Source organism: Theobroma cacao, chromosome 8, assembly GCF_000208745.1.
Source record: "Theobroma cacao cultivar B97-61/B2 chromosome 8, Criollo_cocoa_genome_V2, whole genome shotgun sequence".
In the NCBI taxonomy this organism is placed as follows: domain Eukaryota; kingdom Viridiplantae; phylum Streptophyta; class Magnoliopsida; order Malvales; family Malvaceae; genus Theobroma; species Theobroma cacao.
Window position 1 is genome coordinate 3,500,735 of NC_030857.1, and position 17,003 is coordinate 3,517,737.

At 38.6% G+C, this 17,003-nt stretch overlaps 1 protein-coding gene across 1 annotated transcript; it reads right to left on the minus strand.

The window, feature by feature from the left end:
* On the minus strand, positions 405–15,678 carry LOC18591834 (E3 ubiquitin-protein ligase UPL1). The gene is made up of 17 exons (XM_007018219.2): positions 15,543–15,678; positions 15,233–15,356; positions 13,344–13,439; positions 13,063–13,269; positions 6,358–12,928; positions 5,142–6,232; positions 4,749–5,054; positions 4,463–4,667; positions 3,959–4,212; positions 3,604–3,878; positions 2,199–3,318; positions 1,966–2,112; positions 1,728–1,808; positions 1,415–1,640; positions 1,173–1,312; positions 887–993; positions 405–788 (listed from the first exon to the last, which is right to left on the minus strand). The coding sequence occupies exons 2-17, from the start codon at positions 15,326–15,328 to the stop codon at positions 686–688; spliced, it is 11,025 nt and encodes a 3,674-aa protein (XP_007018281.2). The 5' UTR covers positions 15,329–15,356; positions 15,543–15,678; the 3' UTR covers positions 405–685.

The window sequence follows — 17,003 nt, forward strand, 5'->3', positions numbered from 1 at the left end:
AACTACATTTTTATGGTAAATTAATGCTAATTCTTAATTATAATGATTGTTACAAATAATAATTTTCCATTATCCTGCATTTTTTAATTTAACCATTAACTTGTTTGATCATTTTTTCTTTTATCCCAATATATATGAAGATCCAAAGTGAGATATTTTGTGATGTTACTGTGAACAAATCCAAAGATCTTTTGCTATTTCAAATATAATGGAAAGAATGAACAGATGTAAGCTTTGAGGGATAGTGTAAAGTCTAAGCTAATTAAACTGGTTAGCTTTATGAATAAAATCGAAAAATAAGAAAAAAGGGGCCGGAAATACCAGTAACAAATTGACTTGATACAATTTAATATGTAAAATGGCCAAATTTCATGTACGACATGCTGGAAAGAGAAGAGGGTATCCAGTCAACAATGTTGCGATATCATTAGTGAGCCTCTCTCCTTTTATCTTTTTAATAAAGGAAAGGGAAAATCTGAAAGAGAGTAGTAGGAGAAAAAGGAAAAATGAACAAAAACGATGGCAAATTTAAAACTGCCAGAGGCATTCCAATAGCCAATATGTGACTGTACAGTATATAAACATGTATCAATTCAACGTCAGCCCAGCACTTATACCCCCATAATAAGATCCCGGTGCATATATTTCTTTATCTACATGATGACTCTGATTACTACTTCAAATCTTAACCGAATCCAAACCCTTCGTTGGCTTCATGAATTGCAAGCAGCAATCTTTCTTCTAGATGTTCCTTAGAAGGATACTCCGGTAAATCCAATTGATTGAAACTGCATTAATCACAAAGAAATGTTCCTTACTAATGAAGAAAGGTCTAAAGCAGCACAAGGCAAATTTGCAAGTAAAGGACAGATGACTGATAGATTACCAGGTATGCGCAGAAGGCAAGTGATCAGGGCTGCCATATGCTTTGTGTATCTGAAACTTCTGTGAACCTGAAATTCCTTGAAGTGCGGTAAATCCTTCCAAAGGTACCTGTGAAATTACAAAGTGAAAATGTAGAGCTTTAACAAAGAGTAACAAGTTCACAATTTCACACTAAACTAAATCTTAATTCAAGCATTCAATAATTAACCTTTGGGTTGATCTACAGTTAACAGCTTGAAATGTCAAAATACAAGTTGTATTATCTACAATATCAGGCGTTGAAATACCTTTGAGGTGCCTGTCACAAACTGTAGAAGTCGAGCCTTATCCTCCTTGCTGAACCCTTGAACAACCTCCCAAAACCACTGTATAACAGGGGATGCTGCACTATACCCAGAATACTCTGTATTTGCCCTCATGTCATCCACTAGGAAACAGTTATCACAGATTGGGTCATTTTCAGATAAGGTGGCAACAAAAGCATTCTTTCATGTAAATAACATTATATAAATCAGTTTACTAGACTTACAATCGATATCTGGAAGACCACTTATTAGTAACTCCAGCTCCTTATCATTAAAAATAGATATTAATTCTCTAGGAATTAATTCATTGAATCCTTCCAAAAACGCATTTATTTGAGGACGAATAGCAGTTGTCAAACGATGTTCAGCAACTAAATCAACATATTGGTGTTTATTCTCCTCAGTAACTTTAATATTCCGACCACCAGGAATCAGCTCATAGTCAGTCACCTGCATCATAATTTGTAGAACATAGTTTATAACCAAAAAAAGTGTCACCACCAAGGGCTTCATGAAAGCATCAACGAAAATCAGTACCTGTGTCCTTTCATACAGTATCAGCTTCTCCTCATCAGCATCAATGCTAAAAGTAAGGTCTAGGACGTCACTAATATCATTCTGAAAACAGAAACAAGGAAAGAAGTCAAAAGAAGGTGTGCAAAACAACAATCTCTCTAATGAACAATGAAAGATAATTCCCAGCAAACAGACAAACTCTCCCTCTCCCTCTAAGAGAAAAAGAGGAACAGATGTGGAAAATTGAAATTTGACAGACCTCAAGCATCCACTTTAGGTTTTTGAAGTAATCAGGATCAATTGCTTCAATGTCATGGTAAGTAACTTTGACCCCTAAGATATGCTTGTAGAAAGATCGAGTAAAGTGGACATCCAAGAGTTGCCCATCAAAAAGTGCTTTGCCAACCTGGAAATATTTAATTAGGAAGTGAACAAAAAGGTAGAAAAAAAAAGTGTGCTAATCCAATAGGAGCAACTAGAGAAGGTACTCACAACTCGCCCAACAAATTTGAAGTACGAAAGATGTTCCGTTTGGTAGACTGAGTTGGGGTTAGGCTGGAATGTTGACTCATTGCCCACCGTAGTGAAAAGCAATGCTCCTTTGTCAAATATAACCCTGGACAATAGCTGATACCATTCCCTTGTAAGCCCACCAGCATCAATACCTTCCTCTCCTTGGAAGTGAACAGTTAACCTCCCCTTCAAATCTTGAGTTGACCGCATCCGTAGTTGATTATAAGAATCCTCAAGTATGTAAGCTCTTCTAACCGATATTCTTAGAGGACTGTGATGATGATCATGTTGATGCTTTATTTTGGACCTGAAGTGGGCACGTTTATTATCAAAATCAACAAAGCGGGGAACTTTCAACATAAGTGAAAATGACTTCTCAAGCAGTCCAGGATTTTGGCGGATGAAAGCATTTAACAACTTCCTATGCTTCTCTGAGAACTTCACAAAGGCAACATGTTTTTCATCAAATTTTGAGACAGGACCAGCAGTTTTCTGCTGGCCAGTAGATGTGCTGGCATCTTCAACATCAGAAAGTGCAGCCATGCCAAAATCATGACCAGAACCTGGTTGTGCAGGATGTAACTTCTCACACATCACAAAGAAAGATTCTATATATGGTAAGATGTTTTGAGTGCCTGCAGGAAGGGGTGGTGTTACACCAGATTGTCTTGATATGGAAGTCTTGGATGGAGCTAATAAATCTGGTGCAGAATCTGAAAAGCTCTCTATTTTGCTTATGCAAGTGCTCAACTCTATCCACAAAGGTTCTAAAGCTGCATTGATGTCCCACACCTGAGAAAGAGCTGAAGAACGCTCCATATCAGGAAGAAGCTGTAGATCCTTTTCTTTCTCGGTTAATGAAGCAACAAGAGAACTTAGTGCCTGTAAGACCCTTAAAATTGCAGCTCCATCAGAAGATGTTGTGCTGAGTAGTGCTTTCACTGCTTCACCAAACATTCGTAACTCATCCATGGCAGATTTAATCAAATTTTGTACAGCATCAGCTAGCTCAGAAATAAACAGATGACAATGGCTTGGAGCAATAGCCACTAGCTTTTTCATTACCTCTGCCACCAGACCATATGCATTATCTGACAAACTGGGTGTGAAACAGAACATTAGACCGAGCAAATGGAAAGAAGGCACAAAAGCTTGTTTAAATTTGATGACAGAGAGTTAATGATTATTTTGATAGGAGGTGCAAATCTAGTCACCTCTTTCTTTCTTTCTTTTTTTTCTTTTGGAGGGTTGCAAAGCCTAAGTTACAGAAAATGAAAACGTGGACCTTTCTTCAATCAAAAGCATAAGAGATAAATGGTAAAAATGCAGACTTCTGATGGAATAGACAGCATTAAACAATACATTGTTTAGACATATAACTTACCCTTCCCGTGCAAGCAATGAGCATAAAAGTCGGAGCTCTGCTCGAGGGAGATTGGTCAGTACAGTCTGCGCATCACATTCATTACTTACACCAGACGTTGAGGGTGTGGATGAATCAGCAACCTCAGGAGCATCATGTTTCTCAGCAGTAATGTCAGCATCTGACATTGAAATTTGCAAAGCAGGTATTTGTTCAGTGGAAGATGCCCTTGATTTCTCAGATGAACGGGGCTTCCTTTCCACATGGTCAATGATGACATCCAACAGGTTAAGCAGCTGAAGCAACAATAAAAAATAAGCATATAACAGACACAAAGATGTAAAAATGCATAACATATTTAGAATAGGGTCATCACCTGCTCAAGATGTGCTATACTTCTCAAGTACAGGGGTTGATTGAGAAGGCTCAAAAGCAAGGCAATGGAAATATATCCTTCCCGCTGCTCCTCAGTCATCAAAGCTTTTCCACGTGACTGATCAATATTCCTTAGCTCTTGTTGGGTAGGAAGAGGCAATCTAAACTGAAGTAAAATCTTAGCAACATATGGATGATTTCGAGCCAAGTAAGTGAGAGTTTCAAGAACTCGTCTAGACACCAAAGGAGGAACTCCTGCAAAAAAAAGGATAAGGTAAAAGAAACCACTTAGAACCTGAATACTATGAGTCTAATCAAGAACCAAACCATACAACTCCTCCAGATATTAAACTCATGAATAATAAATGGAAAGTAAAAGATCCACCTATACAGAGAGAAATCTTTTCCCAGAAAGAATAAAAGAAGCTGAGAGAAATATGAAAATGTTCTTATAACAAGCTACATTGAATCACTAGGGGCTATGAACTCGTGTATCTTATCTTACCATCAAAATGTTGAGGACGAGAATACATAACATTATTCTGGCAACCATAGAGCCTGTATGGTGGTTCAATTGCATTTGAATAACTGCCAGGTTTTCTGGCATCAAGCATCAGCATGTCCATCAAGATTTTAACTAGAGCTGTTCTGGTTTCATTATGAGCACATAAATTCAAGAGAAGCTTCTGCAATGAACCTTTATACAGTGGCTGCAGGATTAAAAAGGTTAATGCATAGATCAAAATCAAGGAGGAATATCAAAAGGGAAAATTAACCAACGGAGAGAGCACCTGAACAATCCGAAGTAACCGAACCATTGCTTGAAGAGCTTCTGTGCCAACTAAAGGGGCTCCTTCAGCTTCAATTATCTTAGCAGAAACAGATCTACGTGACACAATACTTCCCCCCATCCTGTCCAGGCTGGATCCAATACCTTCACTTCTCCTAGAAGATTCACCTCTGCGATTCCTTGGATACATACCAAACAAGGCACGATTATGATAGCGATGTGCAAATCTCTCACGCAACATGTTTGCCTCCGCAACAAGGGCAGGCGTGAGATTAGCAAGAATAGCATCAGATGACGTTAAGAGAACCTGAGGATAAAAATAACAAAAGGGATAATGTTTAGATACATTCAACTTACAGTTTAAAATTTATCCAGACTATACTGAATATCATACCTCTTCTCGCAAATCTGAAGGAAATGTTGCAATTATTGACACCGTGTCCATTTCAACTGGTTGACCTTCGAGTTCCTGAGATTGATGAAGCCTTTGTGCTTGCTGTTGTGCAAGGACTTCTGCTCGGATATCTGGGGGAAGGGCTGCAAGAAACTCTGGATCGATATCACCAGAATTCTGTTGTTCAGCACTTGAAGGCTGCGCCACTTGGCCCTGCTGAGCCGAAAGAACTTCAGCACGCAACTCCTCAGGGAGAGCATCCAAAAATGCAGGATCAATTGATCCAGAAGCAGCATCACTGTTTATCTGCTGCTCTGCAGCTGTACTATCTTGATCTGCTTCTCGACTAGAATTCTCTGAAACCTCAGTAACACTATGAAGAGGTGCATCCCTCCCACCAGCAGCTGTAGAATTCCCAAAAGACACATTTGTTCTTCTCACACGAGCAGCCTGTGGATCAGGAGTTCGGTCTGAAGAACCTTGCCTTTCTCCTCCATCATCATGGCCATCTGCACTTCCAATCTCAACATCAAGGCTTCGGAGGCTTTCCCCTAAAGTAGCCCCACTACCACTACTTTCTTGGCTCACTGCTTCAACATCGCGAACAGCTGCATCATTCTGCTCAAATTGCATTTCAACAGATTGTGAATGTATACTGGTTGCATCAGTTCCTTGTAGAGAATCGTTTACTGCAGGTCTCACATCAGCATTGACAGACGTATCAACTGCTGCAGATGGAGGCGCATTAGCATTTTCATTATTTACATTGTTTTCTACAAGATTCTCAGGCCTTGCACCAGCCCCTGATTCCTGTAATTGACTACCTTCACCATGGGTCTGAGGTTCCACTGTTGATGTATTGTGATCAGAAGATTTCACAGAGACTGGTCGCCTCAATTGTGAAACAAGCAACTCTTCAAGCCCTTGTGGTACAGTAGCTGCACTTGACCCACTGCTTTGCTGGCTCTCATCAACCCACAAGTTCAAACGATGGCTGTGACGCCCATTCCTCAAAGACCGGAAAATAGTATCCAACCGTGATGAGGTGCTGTCCGAGTTTCTGTCTGAAAGAATCATATCATGTGCATTTTCTGGAAAGGAGCAAAATAGAAAGAAAAGTGGAGGGTTGTTAAAATTATAGATGCAGATTAATACAGATTAAGCTGTAAATTACAACAAAATCCAAGAAAATTATTATTAGAATACAGGAAAAAACCTGACTGTCTTTGAGAGGCTGAGCGTAGTGATGAAGGGCCCAATAAAAGAGGATGCCTTGAGGGGGCTGAATTCTCACCACTGCGCCCCAAAAGACTGTAAATGGATGTAGTACGCCCTTGACGTCTAGAACCAAAAACTTCAACTGGCATTACATGAAGAGTTTCATTGGCAAAACTGTGATCTCTGCCAAAAACTTCAATATGGTCAAACACATCCATTCCATTGATACCCTCCTCCAACCTTAGAATAACTCCACCCTCATCATCCCCATCATCCTCATCATCTTCTTCTAATACTTCATCATCAAACTCATCATCATCAATCTCATGATCATCTTGATCTGTGTCAGGATGAGACAGGTGATGTACATCATCTTCCTCCAAATCATTATGGTCCTCATCATCTTCATCTTCATCTTCATCCACTTCATCCCCATCATCCCCAGACATCTCCTCGTCCTCATCATCATCAAGGTTTTCTTGCTCATGGGGCTGGATTTCAAAATGAATCCCCACAGTTTCTACACCGTTTTCAAGACCCCTTGCATCCTCAGAGGTTTCTTGCATATAATCATCCTCAGTAGCAGGAGCAAAACCTCCATCAAGATCCTGGTCATGTTCCATATCATCGGTAACAGCTTCAGACCCACCATAGTTTTGGACGGTATTGAAAGACTCAACACCATCAGCTGCAACTGCGTCATGATTGGACTGAGATGCCACTTCCATGGACTGTGATGCATCAACAATATTATCTGCTCTCCCAGACTGATTATGATCAGTAGGTTTGACTGAATTCTCACCTTTGATAGCAGAAGAATCAGCAGAATGGACATGCTCCTTGGTTACAAGTTCCAAAGCTTTGATGAGCCCTGTGACGACTTTAGGTGACTCAGCATGATCCAAATCCAACACTTCAAGGGTGCGTGTTAATGATGCAACCAAACCAACATCTATAAAAGTGGCAGAAGCTTCTGCTGAGATGCATGAACCAGTTGGTGTACGAGCAACTAGTATATCATTTAGCAGATCAACAAAAGTCTGCATATCACTGCTTGGAGGTTTGAAACCATCAGAGGAATCAACAAAGTCATTGAAAACACAATTAATCTCTGTAAAGACTCTCTTCCTTGCCTCCACAGAACGCACACAAGATGCAACTAGAAATTGACTAGCCCTCGTTGCTAGTTTATGCCTCCAGTCACCATCAATTTTCCTTTCCTTCTTTGAATTCCGGGAATATGGAATAAACCTGTGAAGAATGTGATGAAATATTCCACCAATGGATAAACCAGTTGAGCCCCTTTGATGAGGGACCCTGCAGCTACTTAATTCACCATCTCTCCGGAGGAGGACATGAACGGATGAAGCGTACATTAACAGAATCTCTGTCAAAAGTTTTAAGATGAATACTATCTTTGCAAGTGATGCAGAGGCATCCAGAACAGAAACTTCATTCTCCTCAGACACAGTTGCAATGGCTTTTCCTTTACCCTTGACAGCAGCAACATCAATTTCCATATCAGTTGATGATGGTGCATCAACAGGCACCTCTGTTCTAACATCATCTGTCAAGGGAGGTACAAAAGCACTGACTGAATCCAAAAGAAGCTCAATCACATTTACAAAGCTTTGAGGAGATTTTCTATGCATTTTAACTGACTTGGAATTTGGATCATTAAATTTTCCATGCCCATTCCCAGGACCTGCCAAGTTCATATTGCACAAATTACCCTTCCCATCATTTTGTTGTGTTTTATCTTTGTCTGATGCTTTCTCCTTGTCCTTTTCCTTCTCCTTACATTTATCTTTGTCACGGTCTTTAATCAAAACAATGTAAGGTCTGTCACCAACCATCTCAACTTGGCAGACAGACTTAACAGCCAGCATAAATATTACTGGATCGCGAGAAATCACAGAACTAAGGTTGACAAGGAAATTACGTGGACTGACCCTTCCATTTGAATGCCTGTTGGCCATAGCCACAAGACTGTGCTTTATCTCAGCTTCCATTGCCTGCTGCAAGGTTTGAGGATCTTCAAGGACATGACGGATAATGGTAGCAGCAATATTGTCAAACCCAGGAAAGAGACTACTTGTTGGCAACGAAAGAAGAGAACTTACACCCCCACCATCAAGAAAACAAACAGCAACTGAATGGGTTCTAGTCAGAGTAGAACATAGCTGCAGAACAGCATGCATTGTCTCAGATGGAAACTGGTTCCTTATACAGCTACAAGCAATCTCAATTAGTCTGTTCTGCTCATGAATATCCATATGTCTTGGTGATTCAATTGACGAATGCAACTTATTTTTCTTCTCCTCATCAATACTGACAGATGTCTGCTGGCTACTAAGATTTTCCCCTTTCAACTGCTCAACAATATCAGAATTCAATTTTTGATCCACCTGAAGCAGCCTATCAAGAGCAAGGAAAGCAGTTGTTACCCATTTTGGAACTTGGCGTTTTGCCTTGTCAACTGAACTGGAGTCCCACTCTGAAAGTAAATCAGTCACAAGTTTTACCAGTCCAGTTTTTGAGGCAATTTCCCGTGCCCCCATATCCTCGTGAAGAATTAAAGCAAGAACATGGAAAAAAGCAGAGAGCAGTGAATTGTTTCTGCTATCAGAAGCAGAACTAGAATCTCTCACTTGGTCAAGAATGAAGGAAATGACACTGGACCTATATTGACCATCATTTTGGGAGCATATCAATACAAGAAGGTCCCTAACTGGGAATGCTAGAGGTTCTTTCATCTGAAGCAGCTTTGTACATGTTGACAACAACTCCTCAACAGGAGGAAGTTGGACCATCTCTTCTTCAAGTTGCTGGCTACTGTCATTTGCAACATCTACATTTGTGTCAGATTCAGAGTTCCCAAGGGACATGGCAAGTGCACGAGCAAGTTCATCATCCTCCTGGGTTTCCTCTGGATGGGAAAATAACCACTCCATTGCCAACTCCACACTATTAGATCCAACTTGCCTCAAAGCTTCTTCTGCCCTAGACCTGGAAAATCCCATCTCTACAATTGTTGCTATAGTTGTTTCATTTGGAGGAGGCCCAGCAATACGAGCACTATTGCTGCTGGTAACATTTTTCACTTCAACACCAGAGTAAATGTGCCTAATGATAGATATAACTGTAGTGATAAAATCATAACTGCAGTCAGTAAACTGTGGGTGAATCCAAACTGGAAGCACTGCCTTAAGCACCATGGATTGAAGCACCTTCACAAAAGTTTCAGCATCCCTAGGAAAAGGGACATCTCCACTCGCAAGTGGTTGAACAAGCAGGTGTTTGGTGAATGGAGATAAGATGAAAGAAGACGTCACCAGATGATCCATAAGTTTACCATAGCTAGCTAATGGACCATAAATCCATGCATGATCTCCATCTTCTTTTTCATCCTGCTTTACATTACCATCATCTGTATCCATTGGAGATGCTGGGGCCCTATTAACCGCAAATAGTAATTGACTGGTAGCTTCAAAAGTTGTCAATACTGATTGAACAACTCCACGTCCATATAAGCAATTTAGCATAATTGAATTGCAGGAATCAGGCCTATCCAGAAGAACGCTATCAATGAAATCAATAACCTTACCAAAGTAGCGACACTTTGTCGATATGGATGCTTCTGAGCCTGAAGAATTCACATGACCTCCAAAGTTCATATGATCCAATGCAGTAGAGGCAAAACTAGAAGCAACAGATTTTGATGCAGGGGATGCATTAACAGTATCATCCCGACGACGAGAAGGAAGTAACATCACTTTTCCCAACTCTTGAAACAAATGGGTTATGTGGAAGGAAAGTGACCTCACCATATCACAGCAAGAGGTGTGATATGACCTCTGCTTGTCATATTCCTTCTTATTGACAGATCCAGAGGCATCTGATGAAGTAGAATGATTGGCTCCAAACCGCATGTTTGAACCATCAGTACCTAATCTCTGTTGAAAGCCAGTAGCACGGCCAAGGTCACGATAAAGGTTTATTAGGTCAAAGAACTGGGATTCAATACTCCATCCTGGTGTCCTTCTCCTTAATAATGGATCAAGAAACTGCCTAAAGGAGTTCAACCTTTGCTCTTCAGTATCACTTGCACTAGATTCCCGTTGTTGTGACTCAGCAGAACTAGCACTAGCACCATCATCCTCCATTTCAAGCTTGGCATCTTCAAGGAGAGCAATCTGCCATAAAATTTCACGATGGACAAGACCAATGTCTTCCAGAACATCTTTGCTGCCATTACCAAGTTCTGTAAGCAAAGCACTAATCCAACGATTATCTTTAGAAGCAGCAAGAAATAGAAGGAATTCGACAAGAAAAAGGGGAGAAAAGACTCCATCATCAGGCATCATCCTAGGATCCAGTAAAAAGGAGGCTGAAGCTGCACCAAATCCAGTCAAAGCTTTCTTCAAATGTTCCCTAAGAGATGAACAGAAGGCACGTGCAAGAGGAGCAGAATGATGCTGAGTAAACCCTTTGAAAACCATGGTGCTATGTAAAGCAATAGACATCCCCTCAGATGACTGTACGATAATGGGCCTTAAAAGAAGTTTCAGTAAAGCCTCAATTCCTGATTTCTCCACAAATAGGCGACATGTTTCAGAATTCTCTGTTGTTCTATGAAGCAAAACCATCAGATGCAAAATGCACAATTGAAGAAACTGCTCATCACTGATTCCTTCAGTTACAGAATCCACTGCACCAACCAGACAACAATGCCCTTCATTTCCTTTGTCTTCAGAATCAGTTTCCATTGCAGTGCTCCCAATAACTTTTTCTACAGATGACCCAGAAAAGCTACTGCTGTCCCCAAAGGAAGCTATTTTATTTACAATTTCAATGATTATATCAACACCACTGCTTCTCAAAGAAGATACGTGGCGCAAAAGCTCTTCAACTGCATTGGCCAAAGGAACAATTGCTTCATTCATTGCCAGCACATACTTCTTGCTGGTAAAGATGTCAACAAGGAATCGCAATGCCGAAGTTTCTTTCACTGCCTCCAAGCCTTTGGCATTAAGACAAATGGCACCAAGGCCATTTGGAACACATGTTATAGCCTTTGAAGATGGAAGTACTCCAGATAACACTGAAGATAAAAAGGCATCTGGAAGACCTAGCTCAAGAAGTGCCGGAAGACAAGTTGGATCTTTATGGATAATTTCACTCATAACAGTCACAGCTGAGCAGTAAATATCACCTCCAAATTTATCTGCATTCCCATATATGAGTGATAAAGTACCAGGCAGAGAACTGTCTTGAGGACTCTGCGGCCTAGTTGAGTTTGCTGGGGCATATGTAGCAGAACCTAGAGCCTTCAAAAGCACCTTGATAAGCCTCTTTTGGGAGTACAACTGGTCATCATTGTATCTTGAGCATTCACCAATAATCATTGAATTATCATTTCCCCCAGACGTACCAATAACTCTTTGCACTTCTATCTGTAGCCTCTGAGCCAAAAGCTCTACTCCACCCAGTTCTCTAAGCAACGACACAGCTGAACTACTGTAATCCATGAGCTTTTGTAGAGCTTTTACAGCCAAATAGACAAGATGCATATGATTTGGGTCAGAATCCTCCAAAAGAGGTAAAAAGGTTGGAACCATTCCTGACCCTCTAATATTACTCCCAGATGCAGAGGATGACACAATATGAAGCAGATAGAACTGAAGAAGAGCCTCAATAAAAGCAAGAGATGATGGATCACTGGAGCTTTTCAGTGACAGAACTGCCTTCTGGAGCACATTCAGGAGAATCATTCGATTTCCTACAGTAAAACTAATACTTGACCCACTCAAAATTCGAGCCCGGTCATGAGATGCTGAGTATGCAGCTAACTGTGCTCCCAACGCAAGCATCGCAAGAGTTCTAATAGTTCCAGGAATAGTTTCTTCTGACCGCACAATCCTTATTAATTCATTTGTATACTCTGGTTCATTTGCGAAAAATGATGTCAGCTCATCATTAGCATCATTAGACTGAACAAGCACAATAAATGCAAGAAGGCAAATCCTGCTGTACAGCCTGCATATCCTGGGCGACCGAAAGGCATGCGCATATCTAATTCTTGTTAGCAATGAAAACCGGAGCTCAGTAGGCACATTGTACTGCTCAATACATTGCTTCATTATTAACAGATCATCCTCCTTTTGCAAATGTAGATCTGGCATGTGTATGACTCTCGAAGTGGAACTCACATTGCCACTGCTTTCTTCAGTGCCTTGAGTATTGAGCCCATGCAATTCAAAATAAAGGCTAGAACCAATCCGGTGTTGAGACTTGTCACCATCATGTTCTAAGTCAGATGGAAACAAACTAAGGCCTTCCTCCTGTGTTCTCTCATTTGCCAAAACACATGAATACAGACCCAATCCCTCCTCCTTGCTCCCCCATCCCTGAGCAAGAGACAGCAGATAGCTGTTCACTGAGCCACATCCAATCAACTTTCCACTCCCATGGACCTTCGATGGGTTTATTTTAACAAGTGCAGAAAGAGTCTCCAGTGTAGCTATAAGAATTTCAGGATCAGTGGATGAAAGTAGGAGCTTGAAATGCTGAAAGGAGAATAACAGAGTTATATCAGATAAACAATGTTGGAGAAGCCCATAAATAACAAGTTAGTAGGACCTAAACAAGTTTGCAAGTCACTGTAGTTAAAAAAATAATTTCTGACTCCATCTCAACATACCTCCAACCCATCAAATGAACTCTTGTTGTGGCAATTCTCTGATATTGTTTGCATTACTCGTAATATTTGAAGAACTGCATGCTTTGGAAATGGACTATCATCTTCCAGAATTTTATCTGATAGGAGAAGGTCATTCCTACAAGACAAGTACGTCTTGAAATATGTATCAAAATGAAGAAACAGTGGCCTCCAATGATGAAAATTCCCCTGAATTAAAAGTAACAAGTGAGTCAAGAACCACAAAAGGGGGTAACCAAGCAGAATAATTAGTATGAAATCACCTTACTGTACTCCCATCGAAAGCCTGAAAGAGGTATTGCTATATCCTGTAACGGACTCTGGATCACTTTATCAATAAATGATTTAATTTGAGGAGGCTGCAAGTGACAGCAAAATATTGGATTTATTTTTCAGAAAAAGATTTAAAAAAAAATAAACATAGCTTCTTCTAATCCATCAGGCAAGCTCACGCAACCAGTATATATTCCATTCAAGCAAGCTCATGACAAACAGTATGTAAATTGACATATACATGTGTTCCCAGAAGCATGTACATGACTGTACGTGCATGTTTGATATTTAATCCCTAAAGGACAATGGAAGTCAAACCAAATATGTGTCATAAAAAATAAACAATGTAGTGAAAGATAATCTAAAAATACCTAAATTTAAAGCATAAAACTAAGGACAAATTTGAAGCTCAATAAATATGAAGGTCAAAACAGTGGGACTATGTAATGCCATGGGAACTCAAAACATCACCCCTTATTTGTTGCATAAAATGCTTGCTAAGTCTAGGCTAACCGGTGGATTATAATTATTCATACCACTTTGTTAAAAGTGACATTTTGGTTTCCTTCTAGTGAAATGCACATGGCAATGCTTCTCTAATAATAATTAAGAGAAGAATCCAAAAATCTCACATTTAAAATGATTAAAAAATATATAAATCTTCTAATACTTTCACAATGTAGTAAGAGAAAATAGATACTCTCAAGCAGATAAGAAGCACTTTGTCAAAGGTCTAAAAGTCATACAGATAGTGATATAATAATAGCTATTATATCTTTGAAATAATTTACATAAATATATCTTAAAGTCAAATTTTTATTGACAGTTAGGATAGCGGATATATAGATAGATTATATATAATTATAATTCATTATCAGACCAAAAAGATTACAGAAGAACAAAGACATCCAACTACAAGCACCAGCACTAAACCACACAACAAAAAAAATTCTAAAAGTATATGGTTGCAAAAGAACTAGCATTGAGCAATCTAAACTGTCTAAAAACTTTAGATTTAAATGGAAGAAAAAGAACTGTCCTCCCTAAACTCAAACAAATGCCATATATGTTTCACCATATGAAACAATTACATCCATATATTGAGAAAAACAATTCTTAGAAAGTATGCGGTCTACATTAAAGCCTAGAACCATGCAGAAAATTTCAGTCCTAGTGGAATAAACCATGAAATGCACAATTTACTAGCATAACTTCTTATCTAAAACAAAAAAAAAGACAATGTGACAGAAATCATCACATCCTGAGAAGAGAGTCCATGACAAACTACATGCTTCAATTTTCTAGTTTAGCATTAAAATAAAAACAGTAATCTTTAAAACCTCCCGGTTCTTACTTAATATGAATCATTTTCCTGATTAAATGTGCATTATCCTGTCAGCCCAACATTGTGAAAGATTATAAGTGACACCAAACTATCGCCCTGATTGTTAGAGAAAACAATTGCAAAGCAAGGTACTGAATGCTTATTTCAAATTAGGGTCTTAAGTAGATAGAATGTAACAAGCGTCCAAACAATATAAGGTCTTCGGTTTAAGCCACTACACTTTTTTGTCAAGAAAATGCACATAACGTAACAAATTTGTGACCACAACAAATACTACAAGCTAACCATCAATTAGGTCTTAAAGCATTAATCTCTCTCAGTAGTATCAGCCAAACAGTCCATATACCAGCAACCCAAAAATAACAGAGAAAACGTAAAGAAACAAAGGCAACATTGGATACAAATTACTTCGACGAAAGAGTAAATATGAACCCTTATGGGTCACCAAACAATACAAGATTCCGATAAACCCTAATCAGAAATCATTTTAACGGAAAATTTTAAAAAATAATATATATTAAAAAAAAAACTTACGGGCTCAGAGTCGACTTTGATAGAAGGACCGGTGGAAGTTTCGCCAGACAAAAGCTGGCGAAGCCTAGAAGGCAAAGTCGATCTTATGCTCGCCATCTCACCTCTACTTCTCTACTTCCAACTACTACAAAGACACACCCAAAAAGATTAAAAAATCAAAGAGATAAAGAACAAAATAATACCCTAAAAAACGGAAATCAGAGATTTTAAAAATCGAAAAAAAAAAACCCCCAAACAGATCGGATATTAGATAAAAAAAATATAGAGATACTGAAAGTCTGAAAGAAAGAAAGAAAGAAAGAGAGAGGACCTGAGAAAAGAGAGAGAGAAGAGCGACGGATGCTTGCACATCCAAAGTATGGAGCATGAAAATAGAAGGGAAGAGATTCGAGAGAGATTATTCAAGAGAAGAAAAGCGAGAGAAAACCCCAAAAGCAAATAGAAAGAAAAGAGATAAAATAGAGAGGGGAGGGGAGGGGGAGGGGGAGGGGGGGGGGGGGCTTGCTCAAGTGCTTGTTTGGTTTGGTTTTTTCTATAATAGAGTTTTGTGTGGGATGTTTTATGTTTATATGGTGTTGAAGAAGAAAATCAAGGGATCAAAAGGGGGAAATTTTAGGGTCTCTTAGATAGGAGTGAAATAAAAAGGACGGAAAAATAGTAAAAGAAGGACTATGTTAGTGACGGTGTGAGAGAGAGAGCTGACACACACAGTGCTTTGACGATGCACAGCTACAGGGGCCACATTGAAACACGGTTTTGCATTTCGCTGGCCCTTCTAGTTTACTCTTTTCCCCCTTTTTCCCTAGCTTCCTCTTTTTCTTTTTCTTTCTACTCCCTTCTTCTTTTTTTTCTTTATTTTTTTATCTTATAAAAAAAAATTGAATGAAAGTTTTTTTCAACGATATCGGTTTACTATAGCTGATAAAACTTCTTTATATTTTTCTTATTCTTTCTAAATGTAAATGTAAAAATTACAAAAGACGGTGAAACAAAGGCCATTCACCTTGAATTTTCAATTTATAATAATATTATATTTTGCTTTAAATTCATTAACTTAATAAAATGTTTTTAATTTTTTAATTTTTTCAACTAACGAAATCATGAAAAATTTTGTCGTAATTAATTGGTAATTTTTTTATTCAAAAAATAAAAATTTTAAACTCAAAATTTTAAACAAAAATATATATTTATCATCGAATCAAATACCTATATTTGTTAATAAAGTAAATTTATAAATCTTGGAACCCTAAAACATCAAAATTTAAGATCTTAATTATGGTAGACTCAAAATCTTAACGTCTTTTAAGAAATTTGTTTATTAATTTTTATGGTCATAGTTATGAAAGTGCAAAAGTTGTCGGCTTGGCAAGATTTGCAATTTTGCCTTTCTTTTTACTTCAAGCCAGAATCTTGACTAAAACTAAAAAAAAAGAAAATAAAAGCACTATTGGTAAAACCAAATTTTGGTTCGGAATAGAAGATTCTGACATTTGAATATTGGTAGTGTACAGATTTTGAATCCTCAACCAATCTTTCTAGAAATCTTTAACCAATCCTATCTAAAAATGATTATTTAGTGAATATTCTTCACTATCACAATATTTATTTTATAGAAATTAAGAGTATGAACCAAGAATTAGTGAACACACACTGTTCATGTTTACCTTTAGTTCATGGTAGAATAACAGGAGAAGAAAAATAAAAGATAAAACAAGCACTTGAAAATTTTAAACATTTTATTTATATTTTTCTGCTTTCCTTCTTTTGGATT

What these genes read in the sequence shown, in the direction of transcription:
- LOC18591834 (XM_007018219.2), bottom strand. Translation starts at nt 15,328, where the DNA reads ATGGCGAGCATAAGATCGACTTTGCCTTCTAGGCTTCGCCAGCTTTTG. An exon ending in TCATTGCTTGCACGGGAAGG is followed by an intron (nt 3,319 to 3,603) that starts GTAAGTTATATG and finishes TTTCACACCCAG; the next exon opens with TTTGTCAGATAATGCATATG. An exon ending in TTGTGACAGGCACCTCAAAG is followed by an intron (nt 994 to 1,172) that starts GTATTTCAACGC and finishes GTAATTTCACAG; the next exon opens with GTACCTTTGGAAGGATTTAC.